This window comes from Perissodus microlepis, chromosome 13 (genome assembly GCF_051167445.1).
Source record: "Perissodus microlepis isolate ML-2025 ecotype Zambia chromosome 13, ASM5116744v1, whole genome shotgun sequence".
Classification (NCBI taxonomy): Eukaryota; Metazoa; Chordata; class Actinopteri; order Cichliformes; family Cichlidae; genus Perissodus; species Perissodus microlepis.
This window is the reverse complement of record NC_140473.1, coordinates 13,002,060-13,026,463: the sequence shown is the minus strand read 5'-3', so window position 1 is coordinate 13,026,463 and position 24,404 is coordinate 13,002,060. Positions and strand designations below refer to the sequence as shown.

General features: G+C 41.2%; 2 protein-coding genes across 5 annotated transcripts; both read left to right on the top strand.

Annotated features, from left to right (window-relative positions):
• The first annotated feature begins 86 nt into the window (after positions 1–86).
• On the top strand, positions 87–9,737 carry LOC146374800 (FERM domain-containing protein 6). Of its 3 annotated transcripts, none has more exons than XM_084948408.1 (14): positions 103–275; positions 2,564–2,749; positions 2,909–2,999; positions 4,179–4,258; positions 4,406–4,482; positions 4,670–4,865; positions 4,963–5,118; positions 5,506–5,571; positions 6,010–6,078; positions 6,186–6,360; positions 6,846–7,130; positions 8,208–8,339; positions 8,444–8,514; positions 8,598–9,737. In XM_084948408.1, exons 2-14 carry the CDS (start codon positions 2,672–2,674, stop codon positions 8,886–8,888), a joined length of 1,767 nt encoding a protein of 588 aa, XP_084804534.1. In that variant the 5' UTR covers positions 103–275; positions 2,564–2,671; the 3' UTR covers positions 8,889–9,737. The 3 variants fall into 3 exon arrangements, with proteins under 3 accessions (XP_084804536.1, XP_084804534.1, XP_084804535.1); XM_084948409.1 differs by lacking the exon at positions 103–275 and adding an exon at positions 310–932; XM_084948410.1 differs by lacking the exons at positions 8,208–8,339; positions 8,444–8,514; positions 8,598–9,737 and adding an exon at positions 7,591–8,105 and having other exon boundaries at positions 87–275.
• Positions 9,738–9,970: 233 nt separating this feature from the next.
• On the top strand, positions 9,971–24,373 carry tarbp1 (TAR (HIV-1) RNA binding protein 1). Of its 2 annotated transcripts, XM_084947663.1 has the most exons (29): positions 9,972–11,006; positions 11,112–11,209; positions 11,304–11,373; positions 11,612–11,760; positions 11,858–11,910; positions 12,021–12,118; positions 12,223–12,358; positions 12,447–12,543; positions 12,800–12,889; positions 12,976–13,123; positions 13,201–13,467; positions 13,923–14,020; positions 14,121–14,279; positions 14,363–14,586; positions 14,708–14,939; positions 15,051–15,239; positions 15,347–15,546; positions 15,627–15,698; positions 15,814–15,934; positions 17,512–17,622; positions 17,701–17,850; positions 17,948–18,034; positions 18,131–18,333; positions 18,423–18,504; positions 18,589–18,760; positions 18,850–19,035; positions 19,998–20,122; positions 21,403–21,539; positions 23,780–24,373. In XM_084947663.1, exons 1-29 carry the CDS (start codon positions 10,082–10,084, stop codon positions 23,958–23,960), a joined length of 4,860 nt encoding a protein of 1,619 aa, XP_084803789.1. In that variant the 5' UTR covers positions 9,972–10,081; the 3' UTR covers positions 23,961–24,373. The 2 variants fall into 2 exon arrangements, with proteins under 2 accessions (XP_084803791.1, XP_084803789.1); XM_084947665.1 differs by lacking the exons at positions 18,850–19,035; positions 19,998–20,122; positions 21,403–21,539; positions 23,780–24,373 and having other exon boundaries at positions 9,971–11,006; positions 18,612–18,698.
• The last annotated feature ends 31 nt before the right edge of the window (positions 24,374–24,404 follow it).

The window sequence follows — 24,404 nt, the reverse complement described above, 5'->3', positions numbered from 1 at the left end:
TTCGCATATTCATCAAATATGAAGTTAAAGTTTTACAAACATTTCGATTACAACTGTGCACCCCCACAACTATCCAAAATGGTTTGGCTCAAACGTTCCAGGCTTGGGATGGTTGAGCAAAGCCCTCAAGAAGCTACAACACGCAATGGGTAGGGAGGTGAACGGCAGTTTGGGCTTCTTGCGTCGGTCATGTTTTTAAGTGGGTTACAGAAGAAATGCGTTTTGAGAAGCCGTGCGACTGAAAGTTGAACTCTATCATCTCTTATACTGTGATTGTAAGTAATTTAGCGCTTTTACCTAAGTAGCTAAAAGAAAAGCCAGACTTATTAGTGATGCACTTGTTGCGCGTTAAAACTCTATCGGGCCGAAAGCACGTTTTCTCTGAGGGAAAAATAGACGTAAATGGTATAAATTGTTTGTTGTCAGCTACTTTTGCCTTGTACTGATTTGTAGCTAACTCATAAATATGTGTAATCATCTCAAGGTTTATATTTAAACGACTGCTAGCTACTTTAAGTTGCCTGGAGAGCGTTGAGGACCCTTCTGATGCAACTTTTAATGCCATTATCAGCGAGCAGTTGGTGAACTTTGTTATGCTTTTTATGGGAAAACGAGAACTTTTTCAGTCATAAGAAATATATACTAGTCCCACCAAACTGCTACTCATAAAGTGGGATGCGTGTAAAGGGGGTCCCCACCCCCCTGCGTTGTGGTTTTAGCGGGCAGTGAGTATCCCTGCTCCTTCAGAAAGCTTGCTTACTGCACAGGGGATGTTGTTTTTCCACCAGCCAGCAGTATACGCAGGGATTATAGCAATCTTGGAGGGGAATTAAAGCATACAGATGGTTGCTGACATGGGATGCCAGGTTCCACATTGGTCAGCAACATGGGGGATGTCTGAAGACTTCAAGTGGCACCGTTTGGGGTTGATGGTAAATGTGTTTTGTTGACAGGATGCAGCGTAGGTTATGTAGATAAAATGGGTCACATTTGTATGGTTTAACTTGATTTTGGTAGTTGCTCACCTGTTTCTTATTTCAACCATATGTTCATGAAATATGAAGGCTCCAAATGATTTGTGTATGTGCTGTTGAAAATACACTATAAAACGGAGCCAGTGCTCAAATAAACAGCAAGAACATTCAGATTAGCGTAATTTCTGTTAGAGCGATTGCGTCACATGTCTCTTAGAAATTCATACGTGAAGCAATGATCTGCAGCCTCTGCTTCCATTGTCTTAAACAAAAAAGCAAACTGTAATGTTGAACTGTGTTTTAATATTGCTTAAGGCTGCTTAATTATCTTGCATCTGTTTCACTTATAGTCTGTTACATAAATGGCAGCAGCATTGTACTGCTTGCAGTGGTATAGCTCATTTGGCTGATCAGATTTGGTGTGTTTACTGTGAATTAACTTCAAGCCAAGACTCCCAGAAGGCATAATATTTTTTTAAAGTAACGCATGTTTGCATGCATGATAATGTACATGCGTCTATGAGGTTTTTGTACTTGTTTTCCACGCTACATTTTCAGTGTAAACGTACAATTTCATTTGACTTTGTCAATAGTAAGTCAGATGTTGGAGCTACTGGTATTTCAGGTTTATTTTGTCTGTTGCGCTTACACCCAGGTGTCAGTGGGGCTGTGTTTGAACATGCCCATAAATCATATGTGGTACAACAAATGTTTTAAGCCAAGAGTTCCCACAACTTGTTTTGTACACTGACAACACCTTTTTTTTTTTTTTTTTTTTTTTTTTTTTCATAAATTGTTTTGTTTGTCTCTCTCTCGTCATTTAACACAGATAAACACCATTGCATCAAGTGCTTTTGAATGTACAATCTTCCACACCTCAAAAAAGGAGGGTGAAGGGTGTAAAAGACAGAAGTATAACATAAGAAACCATTTTTTCTGAAGATAATTTGCACAAGATCCCCCCTCCCCTCCTTCAGTGATGCATATCTACTTTTTTTTTTTTCCTGTTAAACTGGTTATCGTTCAGAGGATTTAAGGGAATCTGAGTGGGCGTACGGCGGTAATTAACCTGATTAATTGATTCTTAGACGTTAATCAGATGAGCCTCGTACCAGTTGGGGCTTAGGGTCAGCGTAGAGGGGCATGTTTCAGGTTGATAGTCCAGTGCCCTACACTGTGACTATTTGTAGCGTTTGATAAGGCACAATTAGCAATATTCTAATTCATTTTTAGCACGTTTTGTTGGAATGGAACAAATGCAAGAGGATTATCTGGTTGCTTTCAGTTAATGACTGGTAATTTAATGAGCTGTTACTATGAGATCATCGAAAAATGAGTGGATCAGCAAGTTCAGTCATACACGATTGTCACGTTTGTGGAACATTTCCATGAAGATGATTTTTAAGACAATGTAACTCATGCTCTCTCTCTCTCTCTCTCTGTCTCACTCTCTCACTCTCTCTCTCTCTCTCTCTCTCTCTCAAACGTCATGAGACACTCATGCCGATTACTTTACTACATGTTTACTCATGTTTTTCTTTTTTCATTTCTTTACTTTTCTTACTCTTTTGTCATCTATCTTTTTTTAGATGCAATATGGATGAACTGTCCTGGAAGAGATAAAAGTGAAGAGTAAAGATACCCAAAGACTTGAGTGTTAAAGACAGAGCATATATCACGAACTTGCACAAGAGATCATGTCCACATCACTAAAGCAGGAGAGAACTATTTGTGTTCTGCTCCCCAACAAAGAACAGCTGGACATCACTGTCGGGGTGAGTGTTTAATATCTTTTTTTTTTTTTTTTTTTTTTTTTTTTTGATGTGCTCTTAAGAGGATCTGCTCAGTAAGAGGACTTTACAGATGGCCCCGGTTAGATAAAGATTTGTATTTTGTGAAACTTGCAGACTTTCTTTTTCTTTGCTCTACTCTAGCTGAAGTCCACAGGCCAGGATGTTCTGAATCGTGTGGCAGAGCTTCTTGGAATCAAAGAGCTTCACTTTTTTGGCCTGACAGTAGTTAAAGGTAAATTAAATCCCCACTGGACACCTTACGCCTGCGAACCTGACAGGACTCTTCACACTAGATCACACAGTAGTTATAGAAGATGCATATAGGGTTTTAAAGAGGGTAATGTTTAGGTTACAATAATGTTTTACTTCAGTGTTACTCTTTTTGCTTCTTCACGTAATGTTGGGGAAACACTTCTACCAGGAAGCCATTTCACTGAAATTTAAAAAAAAAAATAATAATAATAATTTTGCCCTCCCAGTCTGCATAATTGAATGGTGTAATCCACTTTAGCTGCTGAACAAAGTTCTAAACTTTCTGTTTTCCAGCATTTCTGTTGTACAAATAGATTGAAATGCTTTGGTAATCTTGTGTGGCTCACCACTTGAACAAGCAGCCTTTTGTTTTTGTGGTGTTGGGTCAGCGATCACTTAGTCCTGGATTCCTGCAATATTAACTTCATTAAGCCTGGAATGCACAATTGCATTCCTCCGCTTCACTGTGGAGGGATGGATTGATGATGGGAAGAGGAGGGTAGGAATGGAGGAATAAAAGGTAGGGGGAGACTATTACTCAATTCTTACTCAAAGGCCTAAACAAAGGGTAAAAATGAGAGAGAGTGAGTCAGAGTGGGAATGAGATGAGTGGTTTAAGGAAAAAATTGTGAAATGGCATGATTTGGCTACACAAGGGTGAACTGAAGAGATAAGTTGGGTCAAATTGAAAATGCCTGTGGTATGACTCATAGAACCACACAGAGATTGATACGACATATTTGTGCTTGGAAAAGGGTTGCAACAGGTTTTTGGCCCAATGATGAATTGGTGATTAACACAGCCTTATATTCAGGGAGCTTGCAGGATCGACCCAAAGCAGTGTATATAGATATAATCTGTTTGTTGAATGCATCTACCTGTCTCTTCAAGTGTCTGCACAATCTTAAAAGAATCCCACAGCTCTTACCAGCAGTGGTTGGTCTGTGCTGCTTTGCTGATGCTGGAGTTGGAAAATGGATACATTAATGTTGGCATTGTTTTTTTCTTGTAGCCCCATTGAAAAGTAGAAGAACAAAAGCCTTTTCCTCACACCCTAATGAATCCCATTGTTGAGTAAATTTTACGCTTGGCTACATTACTGTTTTGTTTGGTTACTAACTGTCTCCTTGTTTCCCGATTGTCTTTTTTTCCATACCAGACAATGAGCACATATTTTTAGACCTGGAGGAGAAGCTCAATAAGTACTTTTCTAAGGAATGGAACCAAGATTTAGGAAAGGTATTGTAGTTTATGGCATTGATACACTCTCTAAAGCACTCTCTACAAATCATTTAATTGGGCGTTTAATAGCCTGTATGGTACAGCTTTTTATTTGAAGTGCAGTCAGCAAAACACAACTCTACTGTAACATATTTCTTTTTACAGGGATTGCAAAAGAGATCATTGCCTCTGATTCTCTGCCTTAAAGTGCAGTACTACATAGAGAATGGTAGACTTTTTTGGTAAGTCTTCCTGTTTACATTCTACATGCATCTTTTTAATTCTTGGATGCTTCTGTCTTGCTTTATTTCTCCCCATTAAACATTGTCCTACTTTCTCTCAACTTTGCTTTTCCCTTTCGTTTTTGGGTGCCTGTGTGTTTTTTTTTTTTTTTTTTGTTTGTTTGTTTTTTTTGTTCTTTTCCCCTAGTGAGCGAAAGGCACGGCATCTTTACTACTCTGACTTGCGGGAGCGAGTGCTACGCTCTGAATGTCGTCAGCAGGAGGAGGTCTACTTCCAGCTGGCGGGTTACGCCCTGCAGGCTGACCTTGGCGACCACCCAGTGCTGGAGAAAGGCGTAAAGCTTTCCCGTTATTTTGAACCCAAGGAGTACTTTCCCCCATGGGTAGGTATCACCACATAGCAGAAATATGAGGAAATGTTTTTTACCTTTTCATCTCTCTGAAGCCAATGTTTCTCTTTCTTTTCCCCCCCTTTTTCAGATTATAGCTAAACGTGGAGTGAAATATCTCCACTGCCATGGGCCAAAGGTACACCAGGAGCTGTGGGGCATGTCTACTCGTGATGCAATGCTCCACTTCATCAAAGAGGCATGCCAATTGGAGGATGTACCTGTCACGTTTTACAGATTGCAAAAGGTTACGAGTCAATCTAATCATCTCACTTTCATATGCAAAGCTCATTTTGAATCTATTCCACATATATTTCTTCCCTCTGACCCAAATACCCCAACAAATGCAACACCAGCACATTTTGTTTCGCTTCATTTGATTTCTGGACAAACAGCTATAGTGCACTTATATAACCATATATACCAGTTCCTGTCCTCCCTATTTATAAAGCACTCATCCACTGAGTGAAACTTTGAATCTTGGCCCATCCATTACGTAATCTGCTATTGCTTCCAATTTGTTGCTAATAACAACTCATATTTTCTAGCCAACTATGAGCAGGGCGTAACAGTGAAATAGCTGTGTTATCTGGGACACACTGCCTCTCTGACAGCTCATCATTTGTTTTTTCAGGATAAGAGGGAGGAGAGGGGAACGGCATTGCTTGGTCTGACCCTGCGAGGAATGCAAGTTTATCAGGTGCGTGCATGTGTGAGCGTATTATTAGTGCACAGTATGTAAGCGAAAAGTCATTTTAATTCGCTCAGGGATTCGCTCTTTTGTATCTGTAGTCTTATAAAACCTCTGACTAGATGTGTGAGGAATGTGGGGGGGATTGCCACCACCAGCAGTCCATCAGGAGATAGGAGCTGCCTGCCATGACTGTCAGTTCTTTGATCTGTCTGTCAGGGGCCATCTGGGGGGGGATTAGCACTCCAGGCCTGGCTGATTTCAAAGCCAACAGACCGTGGCATACCTCGAGAAGCCTTTCGCCTCTTTTGAGTCCAGATGGCTCCAAAAGACAGTTGATTATTGATCTGTAATTTTAAAAGCATCAAAGTAGATTATACAATCACAAATCTTTTGGGGTTTTTTGTTTTGTAAATGAAGTGTGTTTGTGTGTTTATGTATTCTCAGGAGGTGAACAACATACTTGAGCTAATATATGACTTTCCCTGGTCAAATGTAGGACGTCTTACCTTCCTGGTAAGCACACACAGCTCATTTTCTCTGTTAAGAAGAAGTAGAATTCTGGTAATTATTTAATGGACCCTAGCTTTTTACACTGTGTATAATGTGTTAATATCATTCAGGGTAAGAAATTCGAGATCCAGCCAGATGGCTTGCCATCCGCCAGGAAGCTGGTTTACTACACTGGTTCATCTTTCCGCTCTCGCCACCTCCTCTTGCACCTGAGCAACAGCCATCAGCTCTACCTCAGCCTTCAACCTGTCCTCAAACACCTACACCAGCTGGAGGAGAGCAAAGGTAGGCGAGGGGAAAGTATGTCAAAGGATAAGAAAAGTAACAGAGCACAGTTTGGCTGGTGGCTCCTTGTAGTCACAGTAGCTTCTGGAGGTTAGTTAGTAAATTTAAACTTTGTTCCAAGAACAAAACTGTTCTGTAATCACATCTGTAACAATTCCACTAGAAAACATTTTTTGCACTTTTGTGATGCCTTAAATGTCTTAAGTATTTTAGATATAACTATATTTCTGATTTTATAGCTGAAGTTTGGTGTGTACTGACAAAAACTTTCTATAAAGTCACTATTGGCTTCTATTACTACTAGTAATATAATATATAGAATAGTAATAGTAATAATTAGTACTTAGGTTTTTAGTACTTTATATCAATTTCTGAAAACAAGATGGATGCTAGTTCTTTCGTAGATGTTTTTGTTTGTTTGTTTTTTTTTTTTTGTTTGTTTTTTTAAAAAACCCACTGAAACATGTTTATTTTTTCATTTTTAGAGAAGCAGCATTACAGAGAGTCCTACATCAGTGATGATCTGGATTTAGATCCACAAGGCAGTGAAGGCAGTCCCGGTCTCTCCCGACACTCTACTAGCAGCTCTGGAATTGAGGCGGACGCTCGCCAACACAGCATCTGCGCAGAGATGGTCTCCATGGGGGACGAAGGTCATCAGCAAGCTGAGAAGTGTTTCAGCTCAGCAGCCAGCCGAGGCAGCTCCTGTACCTCAGGATTTGATACAAGCAGCAAAGCACGAATAGAAGATGAAGGGTGGCAAGAGGAAGGTGAGACCATTCTTAAATGAAACCTTTAAACAGGATCTGTTCATCCCTCTGCAGATATTTCTGAATTAAACTAATGCTTCCAGTCTGCTAGCCTGATCTAGCAGCATTGTTAAGTATGGTGCAATTCTCAGTGTTTCATTCAAAGATGCATGCTGGTAGTGGGATCACAGGACTACAGAATGTGAAATTTAAATGTTGACTTTGCATACATAAAACTGGCTAAGCATGTGTTTTGCATCATTGCTGTCTCTTTTCCATCTGGCCAGGCCTTTCAATGGTGCTAAGAGAAATGTGGCTAATAGTACTGTGATAATTGAACAGCACATTCTTAGGCTGTTGGCTATGCAAAACATATTGCTCAGTAAACAATATGGTGTTGTCATTTCAAAACTTGTGCTTTATTTGTGTTTTAATAAGCATTACAATGTCCTATCTAATATTGGGTCTTTGCTTCTTCCAGGGGGTTTTTTCTTCCTTTTTTATTTTATTTTGTTTTATGAAATTTCCTTTAAGTCTGGGCAACACATTAAACAAAAAATATTTTCCTTTTCAGTAATGCAAGTAAACATGTTAGCATTGCATTACCATCTGAATGAAAAAAATTATATTGTACTTTACTGTCTTTTGTTTTGTTTTTCTGCTTTGGGGGTGAAGGGATAAATTTGAAAATTCATGGATAACGATAATGAAATATTTTAGCATTAAAAATGTCATTTCAGTTAAAGAGCTTGTGCACATTGGTGGATTAACCATTACAGAAAGATGAGAACTTATTTTGGTAATAAACATTAATGTTAATTTAGGGTAACTGTGGTATAAACCTTTCATTTGGTGGTGGTCTAATAAAATTAAGCACTGTACTTTTTGGCCTTTATGAGGACAGGACAGTTGAGAGTACAGGAAAGCTGGCAGAGACAATGGGGAGATGATGCACATTGAAAGACCTGGGTCAGATTCAAACCCAGGCAATATTCCAGTGAGTTATATGGGCACCCCTTTATGAAATTTCTAAAACGTTTTTAATTTTTTTTTTTTTTTTTTTTTTTTTGTCCCCGCTCATTTTCTTTTTTTGTCCAGAGATCAAGACCAGGGTCCAAAGTCCAGACGAGGTTCTTGTAGATGATCCTGATGAGATGTTCCAGCTGGCTGATCTTCTGGAAGGAGTTTCAGTGGATTGTGGAGAACTCTGTTCAAAGAATCATTCACCAGGTATAAATATTTTAAACCCTGCAAACAGTTGGGTTTTTTGTTTGTTTGTTTCTGCTCACATGCTGTTTGCTAAGTTTTTAAATCATATGCTGTGTGTTTCACAGAAAACACAGGCTGTGCTCTACACAGTGACAAAGATGCTGGGAAATTGTATAACAAGGATATGTTAAAAGAGGTAGGTCATATTTTCTTTCCTTGGTTGGTTGCCTTGGCCTCTTTCATGCATTGGCTTACTTTTTGTTCTTAACTCTCTTTCAGGTTCTGAAATCAAAAGCGCAAGTTTGTGTGGATCGGCACAGCCACAGCCTAGATGATGTCCGCCTCGTCCCTCCTCCTGCACCCCTGGGGATGGCAGTGCCACTTGATTCTTCTCACAGCTACACCTTTGGACTACCAGATGCCTCAGCAAACACAAAGACCACGGTTGATCACAGCTATTACCCCTTCTTGCACTGCCAGCCTAATCCTACCTTCTATGGCCGCAGGTCCACCAACTGCCTCTCCCTGGACATGTTGGGCGATGAACAGTTCATGGAATACATATTTTGAACACATCAAGTGCTGACAAGTATACCTGTCCTCCTCCTTTCTGTACAGTGCAACTTAATTCACAGGTTGCCAGCATGTCTTTTTTCTGTAAAGATGGATGTGTATGCTTCAAACAGCAGACACATTATCCTCCTTTTAAAAGCTGTGGATTACTTCAGCACCATTTCATGTAGTAAGCAGTTCATATTTATTAATGTTGTATATTTTGTATATATATATATTACTTGCACTTTTTTATTACATTTCAGCTTTTCTAAACTGAAAAATGCCTAATCAGGTTTGTCTTTTGTAAATTTCACACTGTTTAAACATTTCCTGAAGTGGCAGAATCTGTTTATATCAGGGGCATAAAATTTTGATGGTGAAATTTTACAGCCATGCAGTTGTTTTATGCATCAGACAGCCATAAGACATGATTTGCATTCCTCTCTGTATGTAAATTTACTCATTTTATCTATAGCCATGTTTGAGCTCTGTTGATTTGTTTTATCTTGTTCATTTTTTTATTACTTTAACACACACTTTTGTATAGTGTGCACTCCCATGTCTTTTACAGCTTTGTAACTACTGATGTGGAAAATTGAACTTCTTTACAGCTCAGTGTATTCAGCCAAAGCTTTCCAAATCTGTTTGCCTTCTGTTGTGATGATTACTATAGAAAAATTTTATTTGTGAAACACTGTTGTCAATAAATGTATAATGAAGCTACAGTATTTTTGTATTATGTAACCCACGAACAAAGAGCATTTGTTTCTCTTTTCTTTTTTTTCCTTTTTATTATTGTGTTCAAATGAACTGTTGTATTTAGCCTGTATGAGGTTCCCAGTCATTAAACAAACTTTGACTAAATGCCAGTAAAATGAACAAGTATAAATTCAATGTCATATTTCTGAAAGCACTATTTTTTTTTTTCTTTTATAATGGTGAAAATAAATTCTTTACGCTCTTAAAATAAACCAAAACGTCTTCTTTGTACTGTCACCGATATACTATTAATTTTCTATTTAAATTTGAGCAGTTTCCTTTTTTTTTTCAGCGTTAGATTCTTTTCTGCCTCACATTTCTCGCGAGAGTTGGGGAATTACGTTTACGGAAGTTTACGTTCTGTTTTACCAAAACGTGCTGCTACTGGGTAGCAGCCGGTAGCAGCTCGCTTGCTATGCTCATACCTAGCAATTTAACAGACGCTCGCAATGTATTCCGCTTTAATTAACGCAGTGTTATCCAGCTCGCCTGACTACGACCTTCTTTTTGAGTCTCTTTCCTGGCCGAGTGAGTCGTGGCCAGACACGGAGCGGGTGGAGGCGCTGACAGCTTTCATTGAGGGACTCGGACCGCTTTTGACCGAGCCGGACTCGACCTCGTTTCCAGATGCAAAGAGACGCTGTGTTTTAGATAAAGTTGAGTCGGTCCTTTGGACCAAGTGTCTGCCTTTCCTCTCCAGAATTTCGGCTGAAGCAGGTGAAGGTGTGCGGTGCAGGGAGAGCACAGCAGCTGCGTGCAGACTACTGAGTGTGAGTGTACCTCTCTGTAACGAGGCTGTGTGCAGGCGAGTTTGTCAGTCCATCCTGCCCTCACTTCATCTGTCAGAGGAAGAGCTGACCTCTCCGGGAAGACTCAGTGTGGAGGTTGCGAGTGAAGTGGTAGCTGCTCTTCTGCCGTTTCTGGCAGCAGATGAACAGCTCACACATACCACCGTGTCTTCTAGTCTCTCTTCCATCAGGACACTCCCTGATGCACTGGTCTCCAAGCCAGTCAGGGTCATCTTAAGTCTGCTGAACTGCCTCAGCAGTGAGCGGTTAATAAGCATCCTCAAGCTCATCCTGGATGATCTATGCAGCTGGCACTCCACCGACCGCACTCCTGCGGTTACAGAGCGCACTCTGCTGTGTTTGACAGCCCTGTCAGACCACCTCCTTAAACCTCACCACCACCTCTCCTCTTCCTGCTGCTCTGACCCCGACCCTCGTCTGTCCCTTCAGTTCTGGAGGATGGTTCAGGATGGACTGATCCACAGAGACAGCGTGTCAAGAAAGAGAGCACTGTTCCTGCTGAAAAGGTGTGCAGCCCTGTCTGAAGAGGATGGATTAGACTGTCCTCTTTCTGCAACAGGGGAAGGTATAAAAAAAAACACGCACACACTGAAAGCAGACATTAGGCCAGTTTTAGGTTTACTGTTATTTTATGGCTTGTCAGACAACTTTTTTTTCTAAACTGTTGCAGATGAGAACTTGTTTAAATGGGCTTTCAGCAAGAGCAAGCTGCTCAGAGAGTTCTGGGAGGATTACGTACTGGTGATGGAGACTCTAGAGGAAAACCAAGTAGGATATCCTGCACCAGTGTTTGACTGCTTTTTCCAACGAGGGCATCTCGATACATCTGTTTTACTGTTCCTCCTCTCTTCTTCCTCTGCAGATTCACGTGGTCCGGCCAGTTTTAAACAGGATAGACACACTGATCCAAACAACAGCGAATGATGATCAAGGCAAGGAAAAAACATTATTTCAGACTTTTAAAAGTAGATTCGATGTAGCGAGTCTTCCAGCTTATTAGGCCTCTGTGAATGAAATGGGCTGAACTGATTATATCTTCTTTCAGAAGTACATAAGTCAAGTAGAAAATCCCTTGGTCAGTTTTTTCTCACTTAAATTCTTTGAAAAGTAAAGTAACTGTAAAGTAAGTGTGAAAGATCTCAGAGTGGTAGTTTGTTTCTAATGTTTCAGGTCAAGGACTCTTCCACCCCTCCTGGCTGCTGTGTGTATACCAGCGCATGTTCCACAGTGAGAATAAATCCTTAATGCGAGAAGGAGTGTGTCATCTGCTCGAGCTCCGGGTTCTTCAGCAGCCGACTTTTGCTTTGGCCTTTTCTCAGGTAGACTTAATTTGTTCCTTGGCTCTTGATTGTTTTCATTCAGTACAAAGTTAAAAGCGTGCATTAAAGTTTCCTCTTCTGTTGCTTTGCTCTTAAGTTCATCGTTGGCCCCTTTATGGATGTTCTCTCGGAAACATCCCTCTTCCACAGGTGAGAATTTAACATTCATTAACAATTGGAAATAATAGTAATGCAGGGATTATTATGTTAAGTACTGCTTTGCACTAGCCTTAATTAACCCAGCTTCTTTCCACATATAGGTCAGTTGGTCAGAGTGTGGGAGACTGTCCCGAACTGGGGGTTAAACTCGAAGTCTTTCTGGCTACCTTCTTCAGTAGCCTGCCAACAGAGCATAGAGGTAAAGGGTCACAGAAGCCACAGCGAACACTTATGAACAAAGTCCTCTCACAGCTCATGGTTAAATTGCTAAATCCACCTCTGACTACTGTGTTCACATTGTAGGTTATGTCTTGCTTCAGCTGATTCAGCAGCTGGGCTCTAAACACTGGTGTGCAGTTCCCCTCCTCTTCCTCTGTCAGGCCCTGTCCAAACTTCCCCCAGGTCCACTGCTGGGGACCAGCGGGCTCACTGCTCTGAGGTAACTTACAGTGGTTACACTTAGACATACTCTGTCGAAGCTGGTGACACTTAATAAAGTGGTCATTGTGTGTCTTTTGTCTGTACAGGGACGTCCTGCGCTGCACCATGATCACTCATCAAGTCCTCTTAAGAGGAGCTGCCCAGTGCTTCCTGCTTAACAGTGCCCTCTCTCTCACAGTTGTGGTAAGACAGAAGTGCGACGCAAAATACTGGACTCTTTATTAAGTACATCTTCCAAGTACTGAGTTGATCAAGCTTTTGTGCCTTCTACGACCAAAAAATCTGATATTTTGGTCTATATTGCCTTGACAGCGTCACGTGGATGTGTTTACTTTAATTTACTCTTTTTATCGATCTCTTCTACTAGATTTTCTGTAAGACTATAGCTTAAGTTATTCAGTCCAATAGCTGAGCTTTTGTGTTTTGTTTTTTTTGTCAGAGTGAAGTTACCCTCGATGATGTTTTTAGCTTCCTGACGCATTTCCGTGCAGACGAGTCGCTGTGTAGAGGGACGCAGCTTTGGAAGCAGGTACGCTGTATCAACAATGGAACATGATTCAGATTGCAAACTGTGATTACCTAATCATTATCCTACATGTTGGGGCATCACTGCAGCTGTGTGCTTGGCTGTTGGAAAATGAAGGCAGTTTCAAGCCCAGGATTACAGATGAAGATTGCACTGGTGCTTCAACGAGTAAGGAAACCGTAAGAGCTTATGCTCAAGGCGAAATAGTCTCCTATCTTCGAGTCCCAGCTAGCACAGGTGAGTCTGAAGTGATACAGTTGCTGTATCTGCTGGTTTGGTTTGTGTATATTTTAAGGCTTTTTATCTTCTCCCAGGTCAGACTGAGAGGTTACCTGACTCCAGAGAGGCCGATAAGTTGGCCAGAGCTATTCTGCTGTGTGTGGACATGGAGAGGGGTCAATCTGGGGCAGAGATCAGCAACACCCTGGAGTCGCTTTTATCACCACTGCTGGAGACCCTGAGCAGAGTCAGCACCAATATCTACTTGCCTCTGCGTAAGAGTGACAAGAGCCTGCAGCTGGTGCTCAGACTGGTCCAGCTCGGAGAAATCCCAAGGAGTCAACAGGACGGAGCGGAGCAAGGTTTGTAAGGATAGCGCTGAATTATTGTCCGAGCTGTTCTCTGATTTTTTTTTTTTTTTTTTTTTTTATTCACTGAACAAATCATTAAACCTGTCCCCCCAAATTATTATTTGGTGTTATATTGTATAACATACGTCCTTGTAAATGTCACTTTTACATCCGTTTATTTGATGGTGAGAGATCTGCATATTTTATCTTTTTCTTTCATCTATTGGTGACATTTATGATATCAGATTAAAGTGGGCTGTATGTGGCGTGCGATGGGAAATGAGTTTGATATCACTGCCTTTGATTATTAAGCTGTTTTTCCCAGTACTTCTGCTACCTCTTTATTAGGAAACACTGGACATTTATATTGATTTATAGTTTGATTTTATCCCTTTATTTTTTGAGTATTTTGTCCAGAACCGTCGCTGTCATGTTCATTACATTCCACCTCTCTCTCTGTTTCACAGGGGACAGTGTGATGGTATCTACTGAGATGGCGATTTTAAGGCTTCTTGATCCCATCCAGGAGTTCATCTTTAGGCGGCTGTGTGGGGAATTGCAGGAGGTATTTAGCAAGTCAAGCAGGCCAGTCTCAGTCCAATTACACAGATGCCCCTGGTGGCCAACTCTGACGTCTGCACGTATGTTGTCTGTTTTTTTAACAGGTGTTTGATATCGAGCGAGCAGAGCTCTATCTTTATGTCCTGAGGCAGCTGGTTGTCATGTGTCGCTCTATGCCACAATACCACAACAAGATTCCTCACAGTGGTTTCTCTAAACTGATAAAGTACGGGCTCACAGTCCTGCGAGAACCAGACCAGCAGGTACCAACCTAAACTTTAATGTCTCTCTCATTAGGCAGGATTTCAGTCACCATTTTGATTGTTTCACTGATTGTTGTTGCCAGGTCCCCTCTTTAGCATACCAGGTAACTAGAGCAGTTACTATGGCGTCGCTGGCCACGGTGTGTGGTGTTATGGAGCATGAAGTGATTGACAAGCAACCAGAGACAGTTTCTGCTCTGAAATCACTGAATGAATACTTCTACAGCCCAAAGCTGCCTTCCTCACACAGTCAGACATCTCTAGGAAATGTCAATCAACGTCTACTGAAACCAGAGACAATAGACTGGTTAGTGGAAGCTGTTTTTTGTTTTTTTTTAACTAAAGTAACTAACTAAAGACTTTAATTCAGATGAATATAAGTTCTCGGCTGCCGTAATGAGCGATGGGCCTGTTTCTTCTTTTGGTAGTGATCTGGAAGTTCAAGATCTGCTACAGGACTGGGGACGCTTCTCTGCCAACTTTATGCGAGACCAGTGGATTTGTCTGAATTTCCTGATTAAGGCTTTTGGAATTCCTGAGTCTGTAGAAGCAGCTGAGACTCTCAAGGCTGCTTTGAGTTGCAGTGTGGAGGCCCTGGCTCTCCTGCCCAGTGACTTGGTGCTCCCTGTATTCACCTTTATGGAGACAGTCCTGCCGCAAGTGAGGCTCATTTCATTTCAGTCATTTTTCTTCCAGTTTTTATGTGAATAATTTGTTGCCAATGAAGCGATTTCCTCATGGTGCGTCTGTTGTGGTGACATTTGATTCCAGTTAGTGCGTGATGAAGAGGCCCTGTGTGTGGAGGCTGTGAGTCTGAGCTGGGAGCTGGTACAAGGCCTGAGCACTAATGCCAATGACTTCTGGCCGGCACTTAAAGGCTTCATCTCCACGGCTTTCCACCATAAACTGCTTCAGCTGACACAAGCTCAGTCTCCGACCCTGGCGGCCACTTTGAAACAGGTGATTCACCTCACAGCAGGAAAGGAAGCGAGACAGAAATTTGGACTTTGAAAATGTAATTTCAATAATGAAATATTAATATTTGTTGTGTCTGTGTTTGTTTTTAGATCGCCCGTGATCTGATGGAGTTGTCTCAGTCAAAGAGTGGAGTTTTTGGCGTACTGCTTCAACACTGCTGTCAGATGTGGCTGCCTGCAGGTGGAGGCAGCGGTGACCAGGCCGACACTGTGTTTTCTAGTATTTTCAACCACGTCAGCATAATTACAGAAGCTTGTGTTTACGGTCCAGTGTTCAGGAGAGATCAACGGTAAGGCTTAGCAGCATTTTTCACATTTATTTAGTAGATTCTTAGAGCTGTTTTAACTATTTAATCGTGCTCTTTCCAAGACTCGTCCAGGATGTCCAAATATATGTGGAGCAACTTGGTGAAAAGTGTGCAGCTAATGTCGCAGTAACGAGGTAAACAATTCAGTGAAAACTCACTTCTTATTGATATGATTTAAAATAGTGCCACTAGAGGTCTCTCTTGCTGTGTGGATGTTTCCACAGCTGAACAACTGTTTTTATTTTCCAGTGATAACAGAGATGATCAGTTGCCTCGCACATGTGTTCTGGCTTTCCTGTGCCACCTGGATTCTTCTAATCTCCAGCATCAAAGGCTAATGGAGGAAGTAGCAATGGAGCTGTTGAAAAAGGTGCGTTTGGCCTTGTCAGGTTCACAGCAGTGTGTTTTTTGTTGTTTCTGTGGTGTGGTGAGACTCCAGGTCTACATGACTGCCAGCAATCAAACTTCCAAAGTGGATTGTTGTATGATGATAGTTTTTTTTACTCTTTATCCATCAGTTGTGACTGATTGGAGATCACAAATATATGCAAATTAATATATACAGGCATTAAATTGAAGTTTAACTCTTTCACAGCTTTCAAAGAAAATCAAAATGCAGAATTAGCCTTAGAGCTTATTCCACGGCGAGGATTTGTTATCCGTCCATCCTTTCACAGTTCACAAGAATTATTAACCCACAGTTTTGGTCATAATTTTATCAAAGTTACACACAATGATCATCTCATAGATGTTCACCCAAATTCTGCTCAAGATCAAGGTGACACTTGTCGTTTTACGGGCAATAACCTGGGAATTGCGATGGATTGTGGATAGGGCTGCCACGATTAGTCGACTAGTCACGATTACGTCGACTATCAAAATCGTCGACGACTGATTTAATAGTCGACGCGTCGTTTGAAGCTTTGTAAGATCACAAAAGACGCAGGAATAAGTAGTAGGATTTAAGAGTGTAATAACGGACTGAAACAGAAGATGGCAGCACTGCATGTACAAGGATGCCAGCTGCCGTTAAACCCCGAAGAAGAAGTAGCTCTGTCCCAGAATTCATAGCGCAGCCCAGCTCAGTTTCCAACAATGGCGGCAGCTAGTTAGTTTTAATGTTACTCTTATTATTCTTTCTGGGTCACAAAATAAACGTTTAACATATTTTCAGGCGAGAATGTAACTGTGTAAACCTCAAATATCTTCTCAGTTTATCAAGACACCACATATTTTCAAAAGCGCTCCGACGTTTTCGGAGACTTCTGTTGCCCACTAGCTCGATAGTTAGCCGGGGGCAAGGCTCACTAGAGCCCGTGAGAACACCGGACTCCCGGCAAATCGTTTTCAAACCCACCACCGTCTTTCGCTACTCAGGTTAAACATGATATATAAGTCACTTAGATAACTTACAAATGTTATTGTTTGGCTTTTTTTTAGTATTTTATTTGTTCCTGAGTAAATCGGTTTGGCTGATATTAAAGTTATAGTTTTTACACAGCTGAATAAACGTCAAGCAGACAGCTGATTATCAGAAGTGTGAGATGCTCGAGAATATACTCCGGTGTCCTGTTATATTTTGGATAGCAAGGAGTTTATTAAACTTCACCGAAACAATCTGCAAATTTCATTAAAATTTAATAAACTATCATCTTGTCTTTATTTTTAGTTAGCACATACCTTAAACACTTAAAGCTGTAAGCTAATGATAGTTATATAAGAGCAGATGCATGCTGGTGCAATAAGCTGTACGTTTTACAATGGATGCATGATCTGATTAGTCGACTAATCGCAAAAATAATCGGTGACTAGTCGACTATCAAAATAATCGTTTGTGGCAGCCCTAATTGTGGACCAGGTGAGCTCCTGATTCTTTTAAATAAATGGCGAAGTAGCAGTTACAGCCACTTTGCATCCTTTCCCATGATTTTTGTTTCATTTCTAAAGGATAATGATATATCAAGGTCAAAAGTGCGTTACTACAGCAACTCCCTGCAACATCGTGTTAAAAACCGAGTATGGCAAACACTGCTGCTGTTGCTGCCCAAACTCCGAGAGGTAAGATAGTCACACACTCACCTTAAATCTTCAGGATCGACTGCTCCTCTCTGTGAGTGACTGCGCTTTCATCTGCAGGAGTTTGTTGCCACTTTGTGGGGTCGTGTGTTTGAAGCGGGATTTTGCAGTAACCAGGCTTCTGTCAAGTACCTGATCGAATGGATGATGATTCTGATTCTTGTCCGATATCCACAACACACTGACAGCTTTTGGTCCTGCTTCAGCCTGGTGAGCTCCAGCTCTTTCAAACTCTGTAGAACTGGAGTGAATGGTTTTTCATTCTAAATTAAATTATGAACCACTTCCTGTGCTTGTTTCTGTGCAGGATCACGAAAAGACTAAGACGAGCGTCTGCACTTTCTTATCTGTTCTCGTACATTTCAGTGTCATCTTTCCTAATCTTAAAGAAAAGGTAGTATCTCTAATTATTTTTTCCCACCCAGACAGTATTTGTTTTTATTATCAACTCTTGAGTATTCACATTGTGTTTTTTCTTTTGTATCTTAAGGCGGCACAGTTGCGAAAAGCACTAGACGTCATCCTGCAGTCGTGTTTTAACCATAACTTCAGCGTGCGCCTGTATGCCTTACTGGCTCTGAAAAGGGTGTGGAGCCTGGCGGAAAACCATGTGGAAGAGGCAGATGGTTTAGGGGGGCTTTCCTCTGTGATCAAGACCTGTCTGAACCAGGCTGAAGCCATGCAGAGCACTGGGTGAGAGCAGAGCGGTTCAAATGTTGGCAGGTTTTGTTCTTTGCATCAGGCTAATATGCTTTAGTACATATTTGCTGTCTCACATGTAGAAATGCCAACAAAAACTGGACGAGGATTCAGGAGCACTTCTTCTTTGGTGCCTTTCATCCAATCAGGGATTACAGTATTGAGGTACGCTATTTTGCAATTAAATCCTGCTAAAATATAGTAACACAGTCTAACATGCTTGTTTTCTTTCTTATTTTGCTTACCTAGACAATATTCTGTACGTTTCCCAGTCTTTCTGAGTTGGCTGATGATGAGTGGATACCACCCTGGAAATTTGAGAAACTCTCATATTTCTCAGAAGGTCCACCTTTGCCTTTGAGAAATCCTGCTCCTGATCTGAACCAGCTTCAACCTGGAGACTGGATCCAGCTAGACAGAAGTACAGTAGCAGCAGTAGTAGTAACACTCTTAAGCACCAGTCAGTGATAAGGTTTCTCTTATTGACCGTCATGGCTTTATGTCTTCTAGGTGAGCAGGATAAGGAGGAACGCTGGGCTGAGGTGCAAAAGAAGATCACGCCCTGGAGACTGGGCATCCAGGAGCAGGAGCCTGAACTTCAGCTGGTTCCACCACAGAGGGCTGCTAGACTGGGAAAACTGCACGGTGCCTTGCTGGTTGTGGCCTCGCTTATCGACAAGCCCACCAATTTGGGAGGTCAGGAGCACCACACATCAATGTATTATTGTACATTTTTGGTTACTAGTACGGGTTATGTTTAGGGAGCGAGTAAGCAGTTGTTTTCTGCAGCTGCAATTTACAGATGGCCCCTGAACGCCTCACATGTAGACAGTAGGTAGACAGCTGTAGAGATATATACACACAACATGTGCTTGTTGCTGCTAGTAAACACAAAGTGAGCTGTTAAATAATAAATCATTTAACCAACTTTTATTACTTTTATTGTTTATTTTGAGAGCACCACAATTTTACTGCAGTTTCCACAGATTGAGAACTTGAGGTCACGAGTAGCATGACCACAATTGACTCATATTGCCCTTATGTCCTAAATGCAGCCAATCAGGAGTTTCAAAACCACAAGTGAAAACTCCTTTTAGCTAGATTATGAGAGCTGCTTTTCCAGAATGACTTGAAATGACTCTGCACTTCCCTGGATCTCTGCTCTCAGTTTTACCTTGTGCGGAAGCCCCTCCCCCTGCACAAACCCCTTACACAATGTCAGTGTATTTCTGTTTCGTAACAATGATATAGAAGTACAGAGAAACACATCCATTTGAACCATCTTATCTGGTTTTACACGGTTTTGCACCTGCCTTCATCAAGCACATAATATATGTTCTCTGGAAGTGTACTCGAGTGCTGTTGTCTCAGGTGATAAGGCACGAACACAATGAGAATTTGTTTATAGAGGAAAAAGATTTTTTTGAGCCAATATTGATACTGTGTAATGCAAGAAAGACTGTTAGCCTGGTCCTTCTGTAAATGTTTTACTTTGAATCCCAGACTCAATTTGCATCTCTTTGTACACACAGTGGTGTTCTAGGAAACTCAAAACTGGACAGTCTTTTTATTAACCTCCTGTGCTTTGGATGTCATGGAGCATTTTTATTTAAAAAAAAACCCCACCCAAATCAAACGCACTGTCTTTGTCGCTGCAGGTCTCTGCCGGACTTGTGAAATATTCGGTGCCAGCGCTCTGGTTCTGGATAGCCTCCGCCACGTGAATGACAAAAACTTCCAGTCCCTGAGCGTCTCAGCTGAGCTGTGGCTTCCTTTGTTAGAGGTGATGTGCAGAAAATAAACTTATTTTGACGATCAGAAGTGCACATGGTTAGATTAAGGTTAAAATAGATTGTCAGGATCTCTCTCTCACACACACACACAGAATATCCAGACAGCAGTAGAAATAATGCTGTTTATTCAGTTAATCAGTAGATGTGCATTATTCAGAGTTAGAGTAGCTCTGTATTTAAAGGTTCATTCTTTTTGTACTGTTTGGGAATTTTAATGATGGATGTACCATAACACTCTGAATATTGAGGCCTTTTAATACATGTATTTAATTTAAACAGTGGTTCACAAAACTCTGACAGCACTACTAAATAAAAGTAAAAATGTTTTTTATATTGAGTACAATAAATAGTGAGTAGTAACTTCTGGGCTCAGTGTAATAAAATGTGACTGACTGCGATGAAGCAGTGAGTCGGGTGATAAAGTGGTAAATGTTTTTGAAATATCCTGAAGAAACTGAACTCCAGGTTTCTTTTGATGGCAACCCAGCACAAAGTGTGACTAAAACACAGGGAACACTCTAAGGTAAAAACACCGTGTATACATGCAGAGCATTTGTCATCATTAAGCTTTTTTTTGCCTTGTGATGGGTTTTGGTGGGTTTTTTTAGTGCTTGCCATATATGTTAGAATTAGAATATATGATTGTATTATGCAGCAAAACTGGAGACTGTCACAGATAATTTGATACATCATTCCCTGGAGGAAACAATATTTGGACTTTTGCTGAAAATTAAAAATGCTCGATCATTCTCAGCACGACTGCCTGTGATCTTTACTGTAGAACCTGTGAATACGTGCAAAAAAGTGATGTAAGTTCCTAATAGATCTTCTGGGCCAGCTGTGTAAATTGCACAAAGCTCCTCTCAGAGAGGATGCAGTATTGATCCTGCTGCTGGGATGATGTTCAAGTCATAGAAGCTCACATTCTAAACTGAGCTCAAGTCTTTTTAAGATTTGTATGCAAGTTTGCCCTCCAGACCAATTAACCTCTGGTATTAATGTAAAAGTGCTTTCAATTTAATTCCAGGCGAATGGTGCATTTCCTCAGGAAAAACTAAATTGGTCTGAAACATCTTTTAATCCGCTGTAAGGAGCAGAAAAATCTGCTGTTGATATCACAGCATGAAAGTCTGTAGCAGAAGGGTACTGAATTTACCGTCCTTATAAATATACAAGGACAGTTTATCACACCTTGATTGTTGGAATTGTTGTTTTAAAAGAATATTTGTGTAAACAGTCTCTAAACTCTTACGCTGTTTCTGTCCTTTAGGTGAAGCCGATGGAGCTCACTGAATTCTTGCAGGTGAAGAAGAGTGAAGGTTACTGCATTGTGGGAGTGGAGCAAACAGCCAACAGTCACAGCCTCCAGGAGTACCAGTTCCCTGAAAAGACCCTGTTGCTTTTAGGGTACGGCAGCTTTTAATTTTGTCACAGTCCAAAAAGGCTCTGTGTGGTGTTTTTCCATCATTCAGTCCCTTAAACCCAACCAGCTGTGCCTAAACATACGCAGGCCTCAGTGTTCCCATGCCATTGTGACTGTCACATAGATAACGGTTAGCGCTGACGAGGCCATTTCATTTTATCTCGCCAGTTTAGTGTGCGTCCCTGTGGGGTTTGCACATCTCTCAATTGTGTACCTGTCTGGGCATGCTGAGATATAATTGGCTGTCCCCGAGAAGCAGAGGAAAAGCCATGAATTATACAGAACAGCACAAGCAGTGCAATGATTGAGAAATGTCTTAATTTTGGCCCATAATGTAATTATTCCTAGTCGGTGGTGTATTTTTTTTACAGTTTGTAGCAAACTGAGGCATTAGAAGCTTGCGTGACAGGATTTTTTTAGCAGCCAGCCTCATTCTGTGCAGCTGCCCTGGCAGAGAGGGAGAGAGTAATAGTGCTGGCTTCTGTGTGGGTGTCTGGTTTTGTTCAACATTCAGGCAACTGAGGTGTGAGCAGCGCTGTTAGCTTAAGCACCCATGCGAGTGCTTTCACAGCTGCGCTCTCCTCAGCGCAGCATGGCCAAGCTGTAATTTCTCATCAGGTTGCTATTATGTCACCCACTTTCACAGCGAAGATAAATGTAGCTCATCAAATCACATTTTCTTACTGTGCAGCACCCTCAGTAGAGACTGGGTCAAAGTCATTAAGTCTTTGTGTTTGCTTTGCTTGGCCTGTATTGCTGGAGCTCATTTGATTACAGTTTGAATTGGACTTGCACTCATTAGCTGTCTGTATTAAGAGCTTTTTCACTCATAATTGTAAAGACTTGAGAAAGTGAAGGCTGATCCTGGTAAGAGCTCTTAAATGAAATGATATGGGTAGCGTCACAAAGCCACAGGAAAGTTTTAAAAAAAAAAGCATCAGCTGCAGTAGACACTACCTTACATTTAATCATCAGTTGTTGTTGTTATTAATCTCTGGTTCTTTGTCCCGTCGCTCTATCCTCACCCCCAAATGGTCATGACAGACAGCTGTCCCCCCCTGAGGCCATGTCCACACTAATACGTTTTAGTTTTGGCCTTCCGTCCACACTGAGACGGCGTTTTCAGTCAAGGAAAACGCAGCGTTTTGAAAACGCTCTCCAAAGAGGATAGATTTGAAAACGCCGTTTTCGCGTCGCAGTGTGGACAGCGAACCCGGAGCCTTTTCGAAAACAGTCATGTGACCAATTGAACTAAGATAGCGGAGGGCATTATACAGCAGTTGTTTTGTTTGCTCTCAATTTTGACAGCCCTATTAAAGATTAATATCAGTCTGTACATGCTTCAGATAGCTTTTCTTCAAATTGTTTAATTCTCAATCGCTTTTGCAACTTTGTACTTTTGTGTTTCTCGCAGCAACAACTCCACCTCATTGTCAGTCCATTTTAAAAAAAACTCGGTGCTTTTCCTCAACATTTTGCCGCGACGTTTTAAAGAGCCGGAAAGTAAATAAGCGGCAGACTAAACGAGGCAGGCCAAATCTTCTTGCGTTTCACGCATGCGCAGTACTGGAACGTAAGCGTTTTCGGCCATTTCAATGTGGACGCACAACTCTGTGAAAACGACTGAAAACGATAGTGTGGAAGCGGAGCGTTATTAGACGAAAACGCCGTTTTCAAATCTATACGGGCTAGTGTGGACGTAGCCTGAACCTCTGGTTCTGCCAGAGGTGTCTTCCTTTAAAAAGGGAGTTTTTCCTTCCCGCTTCTCTATGAGTGCTAGCTCATAGGGCATCGACTGATTGTCGGGTTTTTCTTCTTGTTATTTTAGGGTCTTTAACTTACAATATAAAGCACCTTGTGGTGACTGTTGTTGTAATTTGGCGCTATATAAATAAAATTGAACTGAATAGTATACTCACTAGTTGCATGCTGCACAGGATGATTTCACAGAAGTTTTTGTGGAAAGGATGCGCAGCAAGTTCGCTGAGGTGTAATTTAGTTATAAGATAGTAGCATATCCCAAATGCTCCACTTGCTGAAAATATAGTGAGTGGCCTTTCTCAAGAGGTTAATCTGGATTTGAGTAAAGATTTATGTGCTCTCCTTTTATGTGAATTGAATTAGAGACGATTCATCTGAAAGAAAGAAATTTTAGTGTTAGATATTTATGTATGCTTTGTTACATTCTTCACTCTTTTCCCCTCTTTATTTTTCTTCCTTTTAGCAATGAACGTGAAGGTATTCCTGCCAACTTACTCCAAATGTTGGACGTGTGCGTGGAGATCCCTCAACAAGGCATCATCCGCTCGCTCAACGTGCACGTGAGCGCTGCCCTGTTAATCTGGGAATACACGCGACAGCATCTCAGCTCTGGCTCGGCAGAGGTCGACTCAAAACGCAGCTGATGAAGACACCTGATGCTGACCTCTCTTGCCGATTTCCTGAGAAAAGTATTTCCTGGGGAGACTTTAAATGAAGGCGTAAAGCTTCTTCACATCATGACCTCAAGGGCTTTCTGTCGAGACAGCGTGGTCAGGAGCCATCGGCGCTGCTCTCAGGCCTTAATGAGAGTCATGAATAAAGATCAGCCCTGGCTATTATGTCTAAATGTTCCACTCTGCTTGCTGTCATATTAATGAAGACAATGTCTGTGTTAGAAGAGCCAAAGCATCAATGGAAATTTTCCCCTTTGGAGGCTGACTATGGAGCTTTGGGACTGAATTATAATGACAGTATTCAATGAGATGTACTTAATCTTTAAATACTGCTTGGATTTTTCTAAATGTATAAATAAACATGAGTCTTTTTTTTATGTTGACCTGTATTTAATGATTTGTGATTTTCTATAA